We start from the raw sequence: 21,444 nt of genomic DNA on the forward strand, positions 1-21,444 counted from the left end.
GACCCAAAGAAGCTTTTCGTTTGTCTTCAAACCTAGTCAGTGCATGACATGATTCCACTAAATCAATCATATAAAACACAAGAAAAGATGCTTTTTAGGGCAACAAAATCACTGGAAAATGTGTTCCATGGATTTTTACTTCAGGTTTTTCTTCAAAGTTTCATCATAGTGAAATTTCCTTTCCTCCTGCAGTCTCAAACCCACTCCGTGATCTCTCCCATGATGCTGAGTGTCTGTAAGCATTTGGGATGACCTAACTAGGCTTTTTGAACCCTGTCGCAGGCCAGACACTCTACCACTTGCCCACTGGGGGGGCAAATTCTTCAAATGAAAACTTGTCTTAATGGAAGTGAATTTAATTATAACATTTTGAGTTTTTGTCAGTCTTTACAGCTACTGATAACATTTTCCTTTTCTTTATCCCTTTTGGAGACGAAGCATTCGATGAAGACGATGGCTCACAAGGTCTTGTGGCTCACAACAGGTTAGGAGAGTCTTCTGCTTTTGATTAGTGACAATTCATGTAATTAATCTCTTCTTAATCATAATTTATCAGCACTCTGCACGTAATAATGATTTCTGTAATACATTAATGTATTTTTATGAAATCAATAAGTACTTAATCTTTGCTAGTTGATATTAATACTTATTTGATAAATGATCTGCACTTGTACTGGTGAAGTATGAATAACTGAGACCTGGATGAAGGTAACTATGTAAAGAAAAATAATTAAGTAAAGCAGAATAGATGGAGATAATATGAATTCACTTCCTCTTACTCCTTTTCAATCAAATAATTTAACAGTTTTTGGCAAATTTATTATTTACTGTCTCATGTTTGTATAAAGGCTAATATCTCTATGTTTAAGTCATTTTACATGTAATATATATATATAAATATATAAGTACATCATCTCTATAGTATTTCCCATGAATGAATGCAGTAACGTCATTCCTTCTCAAAGACATTTCCACCCGCTTAATCTCCCTCCGTTTATTTAAAACATTTGAATATAAAAATGAAATTACACATTTCTGAATTGCTCTATTTACAAAAATGATACATTCTTGAGCATCGACACACAGTTCACATGGTTACTCGATGGCTGCAAAAATCGCACAGTCACAGGATTTGATGGCGTTCGTTCGCTCGTCCGTTCGGCTCGCTTCAGAACAAACTAAGCAGTTGTCTCCCAAAAAAGGCACAAAATCAGAGTTGGTTGACGCACACACAGAAGGACAGAACTGTCATTCACAAAGGTGGTAAAGGGCAGAATCATAAATAGCTTTTGCCTTTGGCAACAATCAGATTGAGTTCCATTTCTGAAAAATTCTACATATGAACATTTTATTTTTATATGCTATGGATTCTCAATAAATACGAGCACTTAAAATGAAACTTTGTACAATTGTCAAGTTTCCCCAGGAATGTAACAAGAAGGTGCAACCAAGTTGCAAGTTACCAAAAAAAAATAAAAACATGAGTGAAAGACAATTTAAGCACAGGCACGTCACATGCATTTCAAAAGAAAACACACAGGAACCATTCCTTTACCTCGTGTGGCTACAAAAACCCTCTGTGGTTCATTTAACTTCAGCCGGTCGGTGCGCTGAGGCAACAATTGAGAGTTATTCCACGAGGCAGTTATCGATGGTCACGTCGGCTTGGACTCAGAGCACCTGAAAACTCCACAGTGGAATGGGAGTCCGCGGCATAAACCACAGGAATTTGTCATTTCCTGAGGAATGATTGAAGCACCGAAGAATCAATGTTGGCAGATGACCAGTGAAGTTCTGAGACAATATGATCAACCAGCAGAAATTCATATTTATACTTAAAAGCCACATTTACCGCCTTCACCTCTTCCTCCAGAAACAAGTAAAACTGATGGTGGTAAAAACCTAAATCAACACTCAATTAAAATAAGAACATTTTGAATAAAATTGGCCAATCTGACTGTAAACTGCAATTTCTGCAAAAGATTCATAGTCTGGCAACCTTCTTTGGTCCCAGAAACCTGAACTTAGTGTTCATGAGGAAAAAACAAAACAAAAAACAAAAAGGAAGCAAAAAAATGAAAACAAAAAAGCGCCATCCACAGCGATGCATCCCAGGAAGTCAGCGATGGCGCCCCGTTGGACAGCAGAGAGGTAGCTGGACTTTATGGTTACTCGCTCCTCAGACACTGGTGGGTTTCTCTGTACTGCTGGGAGGAGTCAAGGTGGCTGCCGTAGCAACAGGCGACATCTGAAAGTCGTGGCTGTCGATCTGACGCTCCTGAGCTTTTCTCTGCGCAGAAAATGTTTTAGGTGAGAAACAAGAGTAAAAACACACAACAATCAGCTTCAATGCTACGTTCCCACCGCCCTCGTCTACGTCTTTGCGCGTTTTGGACCGCCATGTTCAAAACGCTCTCGCATCACTATGAATGATTTAAGTCCGTTTTTGGACATCCGTTAAATTTTAAACTGAGCTGACCTTTGACCAATCAGACTTGGAGTTTGTGGTGATAAATGGATGACGTCCCTTTTCACTTACGGGAGTTTCAACTGTTTGAAACTTGACATAAAGTCTTTTATTTTTCAGAATAAAAGAGCTGGAACGAGATTCATGAGTTGTGAATCGTTTTGACACCAGACCTCTCCTAACTGTGGGTGGTAGACATGCGGTAGTATTCGATAGAAACAGAAGAGGTCCACCTTATGATGAAAGCACCTTCAAGAATGTGGGTTTCACACGTTTTTCAAAGCCTGTTACATGCCCCACGTGGACGTAGCATTCGACTTATGGAAATTCTGCTAAAATTTGACTCAAATATGAGTTCTTTAAAGTTAAACAAAACTTGAAGCTAAATAATAAAACATGTTATCTTAGAGACTATCTGCTGCCGGCAGCTGTGTGGATTAGAGTGACATAAATCCAAGAATCTAAGTCTGACAGCACACATGGATAGGTGTCATCAGTGCGTCCAGCCTTATATTAGCATTCTTAGATAAAAAAAGAAATCAAAAGTTATGCATCTTTTCCATTTCTAAAAGGATTTCTTGTTTGTTTTTCCTCACCAGTAGGTCCAGATAAGCCACGTGCGTCTGGATGTTGTGTTTGTCGTCGGCTTTGACCTTAGGGAAATTTTTGAGCTGGGCTGTGGGCTCAGATTGAAGCGTGTCCATGAAGGGGGCCATCCATCGATAGCAGGGGGAGACGCTCTCCCACGTCAGGCCTAGAATTAGACACAAAAACGTCACTTCCACGTACCTCCCCATCCCAGTTTAATATAATGAAAAAGAGAAAAAAAAAAGATGGAGATGGAGACCGTTAATGTTCTCCAGAGTGGGAGCAGACGCTGCAGATGAGGAGGCCTACCTGAGACTCTATGAACAACATCAAAAGATGAGAAGTGGCAGAAAGCGGCAGCAGCGAGAACGCTGTAGCTGTAGTCCAGCGAGTCGATGTCCATCATACACAAGTCCAATAACTGCAACACACGGGTCAAAAGATCAGCTCCATGTTTGTTCAGGGTCATGAGGCCTTCCTTCTCATGAAGCTCACCTGTGTGATCTGGATGTACTTGTCTTGACTGAACTGTGGCTCCAGGAAGTTCTCATCTTTCTGGGCCTCCACCTGGGCGTACAGCTTCAACCACGAGATGGGCGTCTCTGGAAACAAGTTCCAGTCCAAAGCCTGAAGAAAAAGGCGTCACATGACTTCAAGCGGAGCACAGGAGGGCTGACTGTATGGCTTCCAAAAGAAAAGCAAAGATAACGAAAACAGCACCACCATTAGCATACCTTAAGTATAAGAAGTTCTGTTTGTTGGATGTCCCACACGCTGCAGGCTCCATCTGTGACGAAGGCAAACTCGAGGATTTTGGGAGGATAGATCTCCTGAGGAGGGAAAGATCAAATATGTCACTGGTGGTTCAGGAAAAGTGCTTTATAGCCTAAACTCATCATTTTCAAATCACCACAAGGCGGACTCACCTCTATCTTTGAGGCGATGAAGAGCGCGGTGATGCCGATGAGCTGCAGGATATCTTTGCTGACATCCTCTTGAGTCAGCATGTAGCGGTCAAAGTAGTCCTGAGCCAAGTAAGCGGTCTGCCTGTGGAGGCTGTAAACCTCACTCACCTACACACAAAGAAGACCGGTCACCTTTAAAGACTCAAAAGGACGAAGCTGCTAGAAACCAACATCTGGGTCTACAATATTCACCTCCAGCAGCCAGTCCAGCAGGATGGACCTCATCTTGGGTTGCAGCTTTGGATGCCGCTGCAGGTAGCTCTTATCGTGAATGTAGGTCAGCTCCTTGTTGATCATTTTTATCCACACATCCTCTGAGTTAGCCCAGCTAAAAGACGACGACAACAACAACAAAAAAGATCAATATTTAAACAAAAGAACATCTGCAGCTGAGCTTTTTACATCCTGAGGTTTCAACAAACTGGTCATAACAAGAATAACAACTTCCTAAAAAGAAAAATGTTGTTTATTGTATGATTGTTTACCACGAAGAAAGAATTTTTGACTCCAATTTGAGATAATTATACAGACAACAATTACACATAAGCATTGGTTCAGAAGAGCATCTGCATACAAACCAAATCAAGTTTAGGATTAAAAGTCAATCAAGGCTTTTGAGACCTGAATGAAAGGCGGTTATGCAACAGGGGGGGGGGGTCTTTAGAATGAGTGTGAGGTCTAAAAAAAAAAAAACAATCACGTTACCTGAGGCGAGGGATGGGGGAGTTCTTGATGAAGAGGTTCTTGAATCGGTACTGTTTGAATCTGGATTGGTCTGTGGGCTCCAGCTCTTTGTGTGGAGTTTCAATGAGGATGCAGGGACTTGCACCATCCTCTGACCAACAGGTCTGGAATCAAAAGGACAGTTATTTATAATAAAAATAATGTCAATTAACTATACTTCATGAAAATGATGCATCACAATGGTAAATGTTGATATAAAAAATAAATAAAATAAAATCATTAATTCATTATCATTAATCCAATCCCCTCTCATTTAAGCCAAATAATAGTAATAATAATAAAAATAGATTAACTTTACTTATAAACCATGTATTAAAATATGCACATATGAAATAAAGCTATAAACTTCAATCTGAACAGAAATCTTCAAACAATTCTTCATGAAAACTTCAGTCCAACTAGAAAGTTTCTGATAAATACTGACACCTTCTGTTGACAAAGGAGTATTACACCCTGACTGCTCCTAAAACTTCAATTCACCCCTGTTATCCAACCACATTAATTAGCATGTTAACAGCGTTCATTTGTGCATTAAAAGAACATTTTAGATCTGTGAAAGGACATGATGAGGGGGTGCCACGAACCAGATAAACCCACCAAGCATTCTGGGTATAAATACTCAATCATGTAGGGCAGCAACTCACTGACCTGTATTTCATAGTTCTGCTTCTTGGAGGCAGGCTGGAGCTTCTTCTTTGAAGGCTGAAGGAGAATATAAGAAAATGAATTTCTTTTTGAGCAGTGAAATGAATCTGGGGCTTCTCATCAGATCATCAAGAAATGCAAAAACAAACCTCTGACTTCCTTTTCTTCAGCAGGGGTCTGTCGGTTTCAGGCGTGTTTGAATCTCTGGCTTGAAGTGTGATGCGACCACTTAAAAGAAAAGAGAAGTCACATGAGCTACAACAAAACACATTCCCTCTTTAAAACGGATAACATTTTTTCTTAACAAGCCTAAACATCCCATCGAATATATACTTTTTATACTCATTAACAAAAAATGTACTGTTAAACCAGTAGAACTATACCAACACGTGCAGCATTTTGTCTTTTAACCTTACACAAAGTTTAGATTATCAAAAAATAAACCAAAAGCTGGGGGGGGGGGGGGGGGAATTTAGTGTGCAAAAAGATTGTTAAAAATAGGGTTTCCTGTGTATCTGAAGGGTTTCACAAGTCATCTCCAAGCCTCAAGGGTAGTAAATAGGTAGTTCCTCTTTGGGGCTGTCTGCTATCAAACTACAACTACCAGATGCTCACCTGCGTCTTGACATGGTGCTGATTTTCTTTAATCCTCCTCTGCAGGACAAAAAAACAGAACATAAAAGTGAGATTTAAGTTTAAAACAAACAAAAAAAAAAAAAAAAACCCTGACATATAAAAGCATTTTATGTGAATGTATTGTGGGAAAAAAACGACTTAAATAACAAAATACACAGAAAATAAACAAATACCAGAACATGTGTGTGATTTTTTTTATTTTTAGTAGGGAGCTGCTCTAGTGTAAACAGTACACAACATGTTGCAGTTTGCTGATAAGTGCCTTCAGGGTGAGCTGGTGTAGGTTCATCATGGGCCAAATTTTCCACAACATCTATTAAAACAAAAATTATATAATCTACATTTTATATTCTGTTTCAGCTACAGAAGATTCTGAGACCCCCAAAACCCCAAAGCCTTCATCATCAGAGATTCAGTTATAACCTGGTTATTATCTGTGGCTAGCTTCTGATAACAGATATACTGCTAGCTTATGAGCAGAAAACCGCGCTATATAATTTTGTAAAATAACGCAACACCGAGATAAAAATGAAGCCGAATGACCATTTGATAATACGGCGAAACCCTCAATCGTGTAGTAAAAGGTAAACGTTAGTAAAAGCTATAAAAAATTAGCAAAACTAGCCGAGTAGTTTCTGTAAGCTAGTTTGGAGACAACAGCCTGAAAGGAGGGGGGCTGGTGGCTCCCCTGATTTCAAACAAAAAAAGCTCAGAAAATACCGAATTTCAACTCTAACTTTTTCCACACATCGATGCCGAAGATGTTTTAAAGGCTCCCCGGTGAGGTTTATGGAACATATTCGACGATATATGAACTTTTATCGAGTGTCGAAACTCAGGGACGCGCCAATTTCCACAGCGCAGAAGCGGGAGGATTTGAGTCCAGCTCACACGAAACTGCGAGGGAAAACGAGCCGAGAGGACCGCTAATGGCTGGTCAGACCAACCCTAAACTAGTCTTACGGCCTCTGATAATAGTTAGGCAACAGATCATTATCGAAGATTGAACGTTTTCGAAGCCCATTAAAAGCCTAAAAAGTTTAGCTGGTAGGTCAGACTACTGCCACTGCCAGGCCAGGATGTGGAAAGGAGCTACTTTACTTAGCAAACCAAGCTGAATTCGAGCCATCAAGGTCATCAATAACAGTCAAAGATCCACAGAAAATGGATTACGATAATATGTTAGCCTAGTCGGTTAAATAGTTGTGTGTTTGCAGCAAAGCAGTCACAAAAGGGTAGAGTTCAAATAGTTTTCCCCCCTCCGACACAACAGCAGGCGCCTAAAAGTTTGAACCAACATTGTTCTTTCTTCACAATTACATTACCGATAGAGTTCAAAATTCAACACAAGCTTCGATGAGTTTTCACAAAAGACGGAACTACTTTCAAAGGAGTAAAAAAATAATAATGGGGTAACACAACTTCCATACCTGCAGCTTAGTATTTGCTGATTCAACCCAATTTTTAAACGAAAATACTCTATGGAAAAATGGATTTATGGCCAATATTCGCCCCGTGAAGGCATTAAAAGCATTCATTTGACCTAAAACTACCTAACAACGTGGATATAACGTGTTTCCCTGGCTCGGTGGTCTTACCTCCACTGCGAAGAATGAATGAATGCATCAGCTGTGGCGCCGGCGCCAATCCTTATATCCGCATCTGTCCGCTGCAGTAAGTGCGCATGCGCGTTCCCGGTTAAGATAAACGCGCTAAATGTTTAAATCCGCGCGGCGATTCTCACAAATGAGCCACGCCGCGCGGTTTAAACGGGTATAAACATCCCAGCTTTGCTATATCTCGATGTTACGTGGAATTTAACCATTTAAAATATCGTGTTTAAACAGAGTCTATATTGTTTTCTAACGAACGCTGAAGCTAATGAACGTTTTATGATGTAAATAGTGATTTCCGTTCTTTCCGGTTGGATTTTTAACGATTCGGTAGGTTCTACGAAACGTTTTAAGGTACATTATACACTGAGATAAATCGTTTGGCGGAGTAATTTGCACTTTTTAAAGACCACTAAACTGTCTTCCGGGTGCTAGTTCCGCCCGTGGGCGTAACTTTTGTGACGTATAGCCAATAGGAAGACGTGGAGCAGAACCCGCGTGTTTTTTAAGCAGAATGTAAACATTGTCTGCACGTGGAGCTGCTGTCAAACCAAGTTGCAGCTGATAAGTCATTTTCTTATACTTTTTTTAATCACATACACACGTAAAATTGAAACTCAATAAACCCTGCAAATAAAATAAGAACCTTTTGACATTTTTTACATGCTGAAAAATAAAACATTATCAAGTCTGACACAAAAAGTCAAATTATTTTTTTAAATGTGACCGTGATATGTGGAAGTTCCACCACTAACAATTGTACAAAATGCTGTCAGCGGGAAAATAAAAAAAAGAAAATAAAAAACACAAAGTAAAAGTTAAAAGAAAAAAAAGAAACAAAATAGGTTGTGGACAAAGCAATTCAAATCTACCCAATAGAAAACAATACTTAGAGAAATAGCTTATAGGTGATTTTGTAAGTTACTGTAAGTTGTACTATTTATTATTATTATTTTAACATTAACCCAAACTGTCCTTAGCAAAAATAATAATAAATAAAAAATAGACTTTTTAATTCCCAACACACCAGTCCAGTAACGAAAACAAAAAAAAAGAAATTTAATTTATTTGGTATAAATAGATTTTATTTTCATATTTTCTGTCCATTGTAAGGTTTTTTAACATGCATGTCTGTTGGTTTGGAAAAATATTTCATGAATGATTCCTTAACAGGAAATACTTTTATTTGATTTTTTAGGAGACAAATTTGTCTTGATCTGGATGCATTTTAACCTCTAATAGTTCTGTTGTTAAGGAATCCCTTCACATCTTAATATGACATGCATTATTAATTTCATAAAGATTTATTTTTAGTTCTACATGATAAAAAGATTATGTAGGAATGTATTTATCAGCAGTTTTGATGATTTCCTTTGGTCTATTACACAGTCTATAAGGACAAGGGACAGTAGTTTGAGTATGAAAACATTTATTAAAGTAATGAGAGATCACATGTATTAACTATTACAGTTTAAAACCAAATGACCCCATTATTATAAGCATTTTAATGACATCAGAACAGAGTGAATTGATCTTTCGTACAACCAAAATACAAATGAGAACAGTTACTTTGATAAATAAAGTTTACCCATAAATCCCTACAACTTTTTTTTTTTTTTTACTTTTTGGCAAAGTGCTGTATAATTCCAGTAAACTACACAAACAACAAACATGTCTAATACTTGGTGAAAAAAAATAATAGAATGCCACAATAGATTATTCACTCTTTAAAAAAAAAATTAGGAGAAAAAAAGGTTTTGCTACATCATTCTGTCTGGTTTTTCCAAGTCAATAAAAATCTGTTTTCAGGCTGGGCGTGTGGTGGCAGCGAGGAGATTTAAGCTTCCTCCAAGTGATGCATAGTCGGTTTCTGATATCTATCTGCCTGTGTTTTCATCCTTTGCGTCCGATCTGGACGGCTTAAGAAAGAGTTCAAGTTCTTCATCGATGCATTGTCATTACAATATTTCAACCTGGAAGGCACGTGATCCACATATTTCAAGGCAATGAACAAAAACATTAGAAATCCCTGTTAGTTCAGTGAAAGTGAGATGAGCTGAGAAAGAAACTACAGCACAAATAAAACATTAAAGGCTCCTGACAGTCCTCAAACATCTTCAATTTCTTTCAATTTGTATTAAAAAACACATTGCAGTAACCTAACATGGCCTGTTTTGTGATAGCAAAAGTTGATAGCAAATACAGCTAAACATCTTAGAGCTAAAAGAAGGCATAAATATTTCAAAGACTTTTTCTATCGTCGCATTATGTACAGCAAACACCTAAAAAAACATATGTTGGTGTTTCATCCCATCAACACAACCAGAAAAACCACACTGCAGTTTTTTTTCCTCAAGTAATTAAATCATTTTTGAACTTTTTTACTTCATAACATACATTCCATAAGCTTAAACGTTAAACTAACACACCGGCTTGTTAAATTTGAACAATATTCAATATTTTTACAAGTGAATCAGCAAAGTTAGAGCCCTTTTACTGCTTCAAAACCAGTCCAGAACATACCAAATAAGATGTGCTTGAACTGTACATAAAAAAAAGATTAAATTGTTAAAGAATATTGTTTCACATATTGAAAGCAAATATTTAAAAAAAAATGTTGATGTAAGTAAAATACTTTCAGATTTCCTGTGACAAATTTTAATCAAGCACAGAAATTCTCAAGAAAAACAGATTTTTTTGTAAATATTAATCTTCTTTCATACACTAGAATTTTTACTATATATTTAACTGCTTACATGTTTGTTTTCTTTCCCAGCAATAATGCTCCTCAGTAGCATTCAGTCATTTTTTATGATTGAATTTAGCTCTTGCTGCAGTGTGGTGACCTGGCTCGGGCTCCACTTTTCCCATAGCAGACAGTTTTATAAGACTATCTACTATTTCAGAGCACAGAGGCCGCGATCAGCTCTATAAACAACACAATTAAACAGCAAATATATAAACACACTGGCAATATGTTATACAAAAAAAAAACATTTCTACTTTTTTTTTTGGTTTAAACATCCGTTTAACAAAGTGTAACTAGTTTAGCGAAGAAAACAGAACAACGATTAGTAAAAACCATGTTAGGAAACAAAAAAAAAAGACTGACAGAATCTCTGCTTCTTTGATGGATTCCCAACATTCAACGGTGTGAAGCATTTCAGAAAACAAACTAGTCGAATTTAGGAGGGAGCGCTCGGCGAGAAGAGCTGGAAATGTCTGAGCGCGCATAACAAATCATCAGCTGTCAAGTAGATCTGCATTTTCCTAAAGTGTAAAGGTGATTAGTTGTGACCCTGAGAAGTGGACTGCAGATTCATTTCAGAACAGACACAAGAAACACATCATAATAGTCCTTTTTCATTTTGCTTTTCTTTTGTCAACCATCACAAAACTAACAACTCTACAACCATGCAACAAAGTGCACACTAACAAAAAACCAAACATACCTAGGCAAGAATCCATTAACGTATATAACTTCATATTGATATGTCATTTGTTTTTCTCTTTAAAAAAATATTTTGGATTTTTTTTTTTTTTTTTTTTTTACATCTTACTTGCATCTCAAAGCTACCATTAAAACACGAGTTTAGTGATGTTTAACCCAGTCATTTTTTTTTCTCTTCGAAATGAAGAAAACGTGAAAAGTTCTGAATTAAAAAACTCAGAGGCAGGTTCAGTGGCGCTGCAGGAAGAACAAAAAGGTAGGTGGACAAAGAAAGGAGAACAAAATGAAATGAGATTTGAATTTCAGGCTTGAATTGTAACAGTGGCTTTTTTGATTTAGCAAATAAAAGAAGCTAAAAACACATTATATAAATAACAGTATTATCAATTTACAGGAGGTAAAAACAAAGAATAATGAAAACTACAGTACACAGAGAACGTTTGAGCCAATTTTTCTGAAACCATTTTTACGTCAGTTTTTAGCGACTACACTTAGCTCAACAGGCAAACCTGGAAATACGGCTTTGTTACCGTTTGAACTCCAGTTACAGTAAACATCTTGTTAAGGCTGTTTGCTGTTCAACAAGAGGTCAAAGCGCGAGCGAGTCTTCGGACTGACAACCAAACGAATCTAAAAAGTATTGCACTTCGAAGGAGTTTCAAGCAAGAGCATCTGATGCGTAAATCAAACCCTTGACAAGTAAATGCACTGAGCTCTCCTGGAAAAAAAAAATAGAAGAAACATAGGAAACTACGGAATAACATTTCTATGTTTGTTGATTCCTTTAATTATTTGAAGGGTTATTTGAATTAAACCAGTGTCCATGTTGCTAGTCGGTACTTGAAGCTAGATTTCTTCTGCACTGATTACTTAGAAACATTGTACTGCTGCTCTGAAAGCATTCAAGTGATTTCGGTTCTGAATATTTTATGCTCGGATCAAGCTGAGACGACACCGCTGGACCATACTGCCATGCCGGGAACCTGCCGCTGAGTAAAGTGACCTACAGCATTGATTCCACATGTGTAGTCCTCCGTGAAGAACAAGAGGGAAAAAAAAGAGGAGAAGGACTTCTCCAGAGCCTCCTACCATTCCCTATTACACTGTCCAGTGAGATTTCAGAACCAATCAGGCGGCTCATCGTTGGATTATTGTGTAACTAGCTGTTCGCTGGTGTTTCTTGATGAGAAGACATAAAATATTAAGTTGGTTGGGTGACTAGTGTTCCATTTCCATACTGTGCAGACGATGATGAAGGTGAATGCCTCAGAAGTTGAGATGCCTCTGGATTGGCTGTTGAAGGTGCATGGTGCCGGTCTTTGGGGGGCGGAGGAGGTTGCGGCGTCGCAGGCCTTTGCGGGAGAGAGGCTGGGAGCGCTGGGCAGCGCTACCTGGTCGTCGCTGCTGCTGCTGCAGGAAGCCGGCGTTGGGGGAGAGCGTTGCAGCGTAGCAGGGAGAGTGGAGGTTGGGGCGGCGTTGAGCAGCTGCTACATCCTGCCTGCAGGGGGCGTAGAAGGTCACAACCACAGAAGATCAGAAAACTGACAGGAAACTCGCTTTTGGTGGTCAGAGACGTTATTTCTTAAGAGGCAATACAAGTATTGTGCATTTCTCATCTTCAATATAAGTCCCACTTCTAATACTTTTCAAATGCTTATGTTATCTAAAAAACTACAAATTTTTCTACTTCTTTTTTGGTCTTTTAAAGCTTTTCATTTTGCGTAGACACATAAAATCTGGACATTTTTAAATAAACAAATTTCACTGCAGTGAATGTCCTCAAAAATAAATTCAACACAGAAAAAATATTTAGTAGTATTCAATAACAAGAATAAAAGCCTTTAAGTCCCACTCCGATCATTTTCTGATCAACTGCAAAAGTGAGCGCGGGAGTTTGGAGCAGGGAGCTTGTGGTCCACCGAGCATATTTACTGTCACAAATAAGAACTTTTTCAGCGGACTTGTTTCCGTCTGCTCCTGATTCACAACAATTTAAATAAAGAAGTACTCAGAAATGCAATTTTAAGTTTAATTCTCTTTATCCATGTTGTCAAAAAAATGTCACAAAGACATGTTAAAAACACCATAAACAAGATTTTTCTTGAAGTGGGTCTTAAAAGCGATGAGCATTTTCTTCAGACAGATTTCTTTTTATAAAAAACAAAACAAAACATTGATCTATGCCACAGGATTTTTACCTGTGTCGAGATCCTTCAATTGAGCATCTGACCTTTTCCTTTCCTCTGGATGGTTTCCGGTCAGAGGGACCACTGGACAAAAAGTCCAGTTTTCCTTCAAGAGAGTGCTGTGGCAGCGGGTTGAGCATCAGTCGGGGCGGGCTGTGGTGGGCATAGACGGACATGCTGGGGTGCTCGATCAGCAGGTTCTCCAGAGGGCTGGTCTCCAGGAGTACTGGCTGGCTGCCGCGGCCGGTGAAGCAGGGCGGTGGGGTGACGAACCAGCTCTCCTCCAGGGAGCAGGCGTCGAGACGCAGGAAACCGCCCTCCTCATCGTCCACGTATTCGTCCTCGTCTACACCACCATCAGGGTCTGTGTCAGCCACCGAGTTTAGGGAGGTGCAGGAGGGGTAGCGGATGGCAGGACTGGCTATAGGGGAGGGGATCATCACCAGATCCTCCTCCTCGTCTTCATCTTCTGGACTGAGCATGGATCTAGATAGGCCGTCACCACAGTCACCAGAACAGGCGTCAGCTATTGAGACAGAGAGGAAAATACTGTTAAAAATATAAAATAGTGCACAAATTTACACAGATTTGACAAATTAGTTCATAAAATTGTCTCTTTTCCTTTTCCTGCAAAACGTTTTCTTGTGTCAGCAGCCACTCTTTAACCTTTACATTAATTTCAACGACATTAATGCATTGACAATAGCCTTCCAGCAGGGGGCACTGCAGCCCATCTGCGCAGCAGCAGAAACAGACAAACGTACCGGTAAACAACATTTGGTGAATGCTCCTTCTGCTTTCTCAGCACTGCATGCTCCAACCCACAGCATGTTGATGTTTGAGAAAGCAACCACTCCCACTCACTCACTGAACTTGTGTGAAACTCCAAAAGCTTCGAAATCTCTCTGCAACCAGCTGAATGACATTTCCTCTTCAGAAGAGCAGCCGGGACAACCGTTGCATATTCTTATGCAGTGAAATCATCTTTCAACATCCTGTACTGCAAGATATCTACCTGTTCCGTGTCTCAGAGCACAATAGATACTGTAGAGGAATCTTGCTTTCAAACAAGTCAAAGCCTTTGAATATTAACCAAAAAACAGGATGTTATAAGACTGAAACTGGATCTCAAGAGACTGCGAGCTAAAAATATCTTTGTCTCGACTAAGCAGATGTCTGTTCTGTGTGAGGACGTGTCATTCTCTCCGAAGGACCAGTTTCTTCTCAGACGGTGCAAAGGTTATAGACATACATATTTTGACTCAAACCTACAAATTTATGACCTGGACTTGGTGCTCTCACTCTGTCAGCATAAAAATTGTTTCCATGCATGTTAGTGAGGTGCCTGCAGCTCATTCTCCCCTGTGACATGGCCCCCGCTGCGTGCCATTTCATAGAGGAATCTTTGTTTACCAACAACCTGCAGAGTGCTGACTCAGTGGCCAGCAGCTGATCCGCACGCTTTATCGTCTCATCAGCATCGGCTGTCCGAGTCCGTCTGCAGAGGATGCATGCGCAGGTGCGTGCGTTCAACCTCTGCATGGTGGGTTACTTCAGCAGGGAGGAGGCAGGGATTCAGACAAAAGCTTGAGCCTGGATTACAAATGACCCGGTTGACCCTCCATATAACTCTGTTTCCTCTTCAAACAACAAAGGCTCAGCATCTGCAGGAGGACTTTTTCTTCACCTACAATTAGTTCATTGACTTTTTAAACTTTATTAGAGTAATTTAAAATAAGTGGGGCATTCATCCCAACCATTATGGCCTTTAGTTTCACCTGTTTACTGCTTATTTTGTTAAATAAATTGCAAGCTGCCCTTTAGACTCCATCCAGTCTAAAGCCAGACAGACACTTTGCTTACCTTCTCCTGCCTGAAATATCCACAGAGTTTTGGAATCAGAGCTGACAAGTCTAAACTGGCAGTGGGTGAGTGCAGGACCAAAGCAAAGCTGTCGCAGCTTTCACCCTTTTGGAAGTCTCTACAGTGTGATCTGCTGCTGCTGCATTTGGCGTGTGACCTGATAAAGCTCTCCCTGTGCCGTGTCTGTTTTGACTGGGTTCTGTTTTAGGTCTCAGTCAGCTCTGGAAACTTGGCTCAGCTTTTACCTGCCATCACAAACCTCTAAAATTACACAGTATCTTTCTCACTGACCTGACACTTTTGATTTATTCCTCTCTGCATGTAAAATGCAGTTTGAAAATGTAATCCCAGCCCCAGAGCTGTTTCCAAATAAAGCTTACTGTCTGCGTTTGTGTGATTTGGTCCAACCCTTTCATGATTTTGAGTGGACTTTCTTGACACACCAGTTTGATAATGTCTCAAACCGCTCTCTGTGGTTTGAGTGGAACTGCTAAGCGGTTCTGCATGAGCGACTTGAATTTATATTGATGCTGTAGCTGGAAAAGAAAAAAATAATTACTCTGGTATTAAATAGAATCAGCGCCTTTGGGGTGTGATTGGGCTTGTTTTATGTGTCATTTTATGGAAGACACATCATCACATGTCTGTACAGATGAAAAATACAACCTGCATGAAGTGAGCTGGTGTGTCATAGCGCTATTCACCATATGGGTTTTGGTAGACTAGAAGGACTTTGTGGAATTGGATGGGCCCATTTTCATAAGTTGGATGTTTTCAGGATGAAAAATGCTGTGTGGCCAAGTGAAGCATTAAAAGGACTTTTGAACAACTTCAAATGTAAAAGAACTGAAAAGTGCATTTTGAAGGCATAAATACTGTACCCACATTTATTTTAAGTTGTACCACTTTTGCTTCATTTAGACTCAGATGGAATCTGAATGGAAGGGGATGTTCTTACTGGTCTACGTCGGCTCAGGAGAACCCTTTCCGGGACGGGCTGGTGCTCAGAGCGCAGGTCTTTAGACAAATACTCAGAAATGCGTGAATGGATCAAAATACAGCTTTGGGGTTTTCTTTTAATGAGCATGGAACATTATAATCAGTAAAAAAAAAATAAAGGTTGATTTTGCATGGTATGGGCCCCTTAAATCATTACACACACCAATTTTTCAAGCTTTTATTGTTTTCTTAAAGCTCATTGTGTTCTGCATCCTGATTGACTGTAGACCACTGTCAATCAATCCCCTCGGTGCCCTGTCTTCTATACACAATGCGTTCTGTTTGCCATATCTACATACATCCCCACTGAAATCAGATCTTTGTTTTCATTCCATGATACTGGATTTATTTTTATGCGAAGATTTGAACTTTGAAAGTTTAAACAAAAGAGAAAAGTGTGAAAATGTTCCTGCGTGTCTGAGAAAAGTGTCTGAAAGGTGTGGTGAGGGGGGTTTGCAGTCTTAGAACATTTATAATAGAAAAGAATAAAGAAAACGTGGCAGATTTCACCTATCATGGATCATTCTTAGAATAAACGCACCACTGTAGATATTTTTTTGCTTTCTGCTGTTGAGTCCAAAATGTGTAGATTTGTAGATAGTAATACTCTACTGCCATTATCAATAAGTGGCACTCTCCAATCACTGATTCTGTTTTGTGCTGGACTTACTCAGATAGTTAACCAGGATCCAGTCTTCGTCGTCCTCCTCCTCCTCCCGTTTGTCGTCTCCAGGTCGGCTGCATTGGCTCAGTTCCTCCACACCGTCCCTGAACAGAGCGCTGGCGAACACCTGAAACATCCCGGAACGTCCTTCTGGGGCGTGAAGCCGCGAGAGGGGCGTAGCTGGAACCAACGACGAGGCGGCGTGGCAGTCTTTTTGGTCATCAGCTGCAGGCTGAACAGTGAGTAGAAGGCTCTGGAAAGGTGCTAAAGTGCATCAGTAAGGTTGTGGTCATGGATCATCTGATGGTCGGTGAAATCAGGCTGGACATCGCTCAGCGTCAGGTTCAACGAGTGCAAAGGTACAAAAAAAAGCCTGAGGAAAAAAGAAAAAGAAAAAAGGTCAAAACATCAGAAAGGACATTCCCTCGTTACTTTAACTGGTGTTTGGTGCAGACAAATGTTTTATGAATGGAACTGGGAAACAAGCCCAAAACCGTGCAGCAAAGTGAAAAGACAGAAATAAACTGGAGAACATTTCCAGCCATCATCAAGTGCGGAGTAGAAGCTGCAAAAAAGTAATTTAGGAGCCAATAACCTCAATAACCAGTCAAGAGGCTATTAAAGGGAGCCCAAACAGACAATTAAGCAGACAAGTTAACCTTTTGTCCCTTTAATATTTCACAGTTTTATTTGTAACTAAGATTATCTAAAGCAAATCCCAACCAGCGAATTCATTTCCTGGCAGACGTGATGCAGAAGCCGAAGCCTGATAACCGCTTCAATGGGAACAAATGCAGAGAAGCGACCCTGTCTGTGTTTTATTGAGCTGCACATAAAGGGCTCTGCTGTCCTCAGAGGACACGCAGACACAGCTGGCTGGCAGTCGGCGTGCCAGACTAGCTGCAGCGTTTCACATTAGGAAAGCAGACAGAATGAAAAGTGAGCAGTGTAAGTTTCAGACACGCAGATGCTGCATGAATGGCATCCACTGGCACAGCGCTGGTGGCTTTCAGCCAGGTAAAGGATGCCCATCCATTACCTTTTAAGTCTTTAGCTGTTTACAAAGCTACCAAGACTCAGATTTCGGTGGATCTTATAGAAAAGAAAATGTTTTTCCACATTTAAAAAAACTAAAAAAAGATTTAATTAAAGATGCATTACCATTACTGTTTGTTTAGCCTGAAAAACAACACCAAGGATTTTGCATAAAATGCATGAAAATGATTAAAAGTGATTTAATTTCCCCCAAGCTTAAAATTGTGTAAATACAACATAAGGCCTAAATGGATATTTTTTACATGATCTTAATTTGTTTATGGCAATAAAACTTGCAACTTTTAATCATGTTGCAAAACGTTTATGGTTTAACTATTCACGTGTAACAGGAGAAACAAGGTTTGCCTACATTAGCTGAAACAATGACAAATCACCACCAGGGGGCAGACATTGTCGCTGGAAAAAAATAACATTTTTTTTGTTTGTTTTTTCATCTTAAACAACAGTCTTGTACGACGTTTTTCTTCGCTCTTGAACACACTCAAACGCTTTGAGGAGAGGCTACGATGCCTTCACGTATTTGACTCGCGCTCGTATTTTTCAAATTTGGTTCACACTTAAAAAAAAAAGAGGGACCAACAACATGAAGCAACTCGTTGACTCCGCCTTTGCCAACACCGAGCAGCTGTGGCCAACAGCAAACCGAAAAGAAGGTTTAAACTGACTGCCTGTCTCAACATTAACAACAACAGGCGGATAATCTACCGCACCTGTTTGTCCTCCGCCGCCATGCCAGCTCATGTCAAGGAGAAATACTAAAGATAATTGTCACATTTATACAGGCCTTGCAAAGTCTGCGGGGTAACTATTGGCTGGAATACATTATGTATCCGTAATGTATTCATAATTTATTCACTATGGAGCACATAAAACCCTGCAACAAATCTGAGGCTTTTGCAATCTGCAGGCGAGGGATTAGGAATAAAACAAGAACAAGCGTCTCTCTCTCAGGACTGCACGGGTTTGCTGAGTTTTGCATTCAAATTACAGCCAAATTTCAATCCTAAACCACTTTAAATCTTGTTTATTTACCATTTGTTTTTCTTGGAGACTGGAAACTAAAAACTTGTGCTTTACTGTTAATGTTCTTAACCTAAGAGGAAGACTTTTCTAAGGAAACTTTGCACTCTTCGTGGTAGTTTGTGATTTATACATCAGTTTTTGGAGACTAAACTCTTCACAGAAGCTGTAATAAAGAGGCAGCAGCCTGCAAGCGCTGCACGGTTTTGATGGTTAAACAAGGGGAAGGGGAGGAGGCTGTAATTCTACACTAGCGGCTCCAAACCGCACAGCAGCCCATCTGGCTGGTAAACCTTTATCTGCACAACTGTGTTATGAAATATTTTCCAGAATTTACTAAAAACCTTCTTAGAAGACGATCGAGGCAAAGACGACTCGATTTCACTCACAGAGCTAAAAGCATACATACAACAAACAAACACAGGGAGAACTAGCGGTTAGATAAACTCGAACATTTAAAAGCATAAGAACGTGTTAGGATTGTCGAAGTAGCTCGTTCAGCTGTAATGTACATAAGAAAGAGCATTAGCATCGAGATAAACGGCGATGAGGCCCGTTAACGATCAGCGAGACAAAACAAAGAACCCACCTGCGGCAGAACGGGGGAGATGTGAACGGCTTCAGATCGGGATTCAAATCCTTAAAACGGAGGTAAAATTTGTTACTTTTCGAAAAATAGAAAAACTAGCGGTTTCTTCTCGGAAGAAATAAAATATAAAATCGTTATTTTACGGACTGTCCATCGGGAGTCACAGTGAGGTTTAGCGTTTTTTTTTCTTCTTCCGTGCAGTCCGGTTCCTTCTTAGTCCCCCGACTGCGCCTTCTTTTGTTGTTGTTGTGGACCTCTAACAGCTGATTGCAGTGACGTCACCATGGACAGCCTATCACAGGGGACGGGCTAAGAGGCCCTCATCCAATCAGAATAGTTGGTACGGGCTGTCACTAACCCACGTGAACGCCCTCCCCTTCTCTGGAAAGAAAAAAATAATAAAAAGAGGGGAACAAAAGGGCATGACTGGGCAAAGATCTCCGATGAACGGGTCTGAAATGGAAGCTACCCAAAAACAAACAGATGTTACATAAACAGACCCGCTTCCGGCCTCAGCTGCTGGGTTTCCTGTTGTTTTAAGCATCCACCCACCCCAAAAGCGTCATCTTTTTAGTGGAAAGGCCTTTACAGTGTTGGCGTTGCATCATAATAACTTTTTATTTTTAAAGTGTCATAACATACTCATATTTTCAGAGTTGTGGTTTCTGCTTCGTAATTTACTTTATGACCCTTTATGAAATGTTTTCTGCTCTGAACAAGCAGCAAAGACTTTAAAATTTGTTTTTTTTTAAACCCCCAAGCAAAAAGCAGTACACTTTTATTTTAGTTTTGTCATATTTTTAGATTTTTAAAGTCTAAAATTATCTATTTTTTCCTCTCTTTTTTCATTTTTTACTACTGCTGACATCACACTAAATCAAGAGGCATTAAGAGCTTCAGCATTCCTTCAAAATGCACACGTCAGAAGACTAATTAAAATGATGGTAAAAGGTTTGATCTGTGAGAGTAAATCTGCTGCAGCAGGATCGTATTTGACACAGGATGTATTTTAGTTTGAAATAAACTTTGCATTGGTTGCAATAAAAAAGTAATATAATAGAAATATACTAAAGTTATAATTCAATTATTGTAAATATTTAAAAATGAATGGCTTAATGGCCTCAAAAACGTAAATAAAGTGAATTTTTTAAGTGTGTCTAACTGGCTTTTGGTCTGTAAAAAACTGAACCAAATTGCTCTATTAGTGTTAAAGGTTGTAGACCCCTGCTACAGACCATCTACTGTACATGTAGAAAGTATACCAACAGACTAAATTTGAACAATTTAAGATTACAATATATAGATGATATATAAAAAGTCAGCTTCAAGTACACTGCCTCACTTTCATTTAGACTAAGTTTACTTGTAGTATACTGAAATAGATTGCCTTTAATGTCTTCTTGCCCAAGAAAAAGTCTGCACTGTCCTGCAGAACAACTCTAGACACACATATGGACATATTCCAAACTTTTGGCAACTGTCAATCAGCTTCTCTGTTTATTAAAAGTTTCCATTTTAAAATTTGCTGCTCATGTAATTTGCAACTTTCCGATTTTGTACAAGACAGTTCCCAAGAGGCCATCCTGAAAAGGAAATTCCCACAAGGAGCTAATTATTTTTCCACAAACATCTTTAGCTATCCAAACTTCAGAGTCATAAAAGTATAGTCATTCTTTAGGTTTTAAAACATTAGTCCTTTTTTTTTTCTTTCTATTGTAATAGTCCCAACTATTTGCAGAGTTTGTGTATCTATTAAAAATGAAACAACACATTTAGAGCTGTTGATAATAAATGTTAAAGTTACAGGTGGGTGTTTTCATTGTACTAAAAACTGAATCCTCACTAGTTGCACAACATTGTTAATCACAGTGCAAAACATTGAAATCTAAAAGTGATGTGTAGAAGTTTTGATGTTAATTCAGAATAGTTAGTTCAAACTAAAATGAAGTTTCATGCAT

The 21,444-nt window shown here is 39.3% G+C and overlaps 2 protein-coding genes across 6 annotated transcripts in view; both read right to left on the minus strand.

Moving 5' to 3' along the window:
• Positions 1-979: 979 nt before the first annotated feature.
• Positions 980-8,036, minus strand: ccne2 (cyclin E2). 2 transcript variants are annotated; one of them, XM_023964550.2, is made up of 12 exons: positions 7,644-8,036; positions 6,025-6,063; positions 5,559-5,637; positions 5,413-5,466; positions 4,726-4,868; positions 4,213-4,348; positions 3,982-4,128; positions 3,790-3,885; positions 3,551-3,682; positions 3,365-3,476; positions 3,064-3,221; positions 980-2,290 (listed from the first exon to the last, which is right to left on the minus strand). In XM_023964550.2, exons 2-12 carry the CDS (start codon positions 6,036-6,038, stop codon positions 2,180-2,182), a joined length of 1,182 nt encoding a protein of 393 aa, XP_023820318.1. In that variant the 5' UTR covers positions 6,039-6,063; positions 7,644-8,036; the 3' UTR covers positions 980-2,179. The 2 variants fall into 2 exon arrangements, with proteins under 2 accessions (XP_023820318.1, XP_023820319.1); XM_023964551.2 differs by having other exon boundaries at positions 7,476-7,672.
• A 1,034-nt stretch (positions 8,037-9,070) lies between these two features.
• Positions 9,071-21,444, minus strand: part of tp53inp1 (tumor protein p53 inducible nuclear protein 1) — a 16,330-nt gene continuing 3,956 nt past the window's right edge. Inside the window, exons 1-5 of one of the 4 annotated variants that reach the window (XM_078932969.1) lie at positions 19,634-19,737; positions 19,487-19,536; positions 16,828-17,194; positions 13,308-13,821; positions 10,655-12,607 (exon numbers count right to left, since the gene is read on the minus strand). In XM_078932969.1, coding sequence (XP_078789095.1) covers positions 12,376-12,607; positions 13,308-13,821; positions 16,828-16,957 — 876 coding nt within the window. In that variant the 5' untranslated portion in view covers positions 16,958-17,194; positions 19,487-19,536; positions 19,634-19,737 and the 3' untranslated portion in view covers positions 10,655-12,375. Of the gene's footprint in view, positions 12,608-13,307; positions 13,822-16,827; positions 17,195-19,486; positions 19,773-21,444 lie in introns of those variants that run through there. The other 3 variants (XM_023964416.2, XM_011485708.4, XM_078932970.1) reach the window with 3 other exon arrangements.

The sequence above is a fragment of the Oryzias latipes genome, chromosome 16, assembly GCF_053564925.1.
Source record: "Oryzias latipes strain Hd-rR chromosome 16, Olatipes_Hd-rR_3.1".
Lineage (NCBI taxonomy): Eukaryota > Metazoa > Chordata > Actinopteri > Beloniformes > Adrianichthyidae > Oryzias > Oryzias latipes.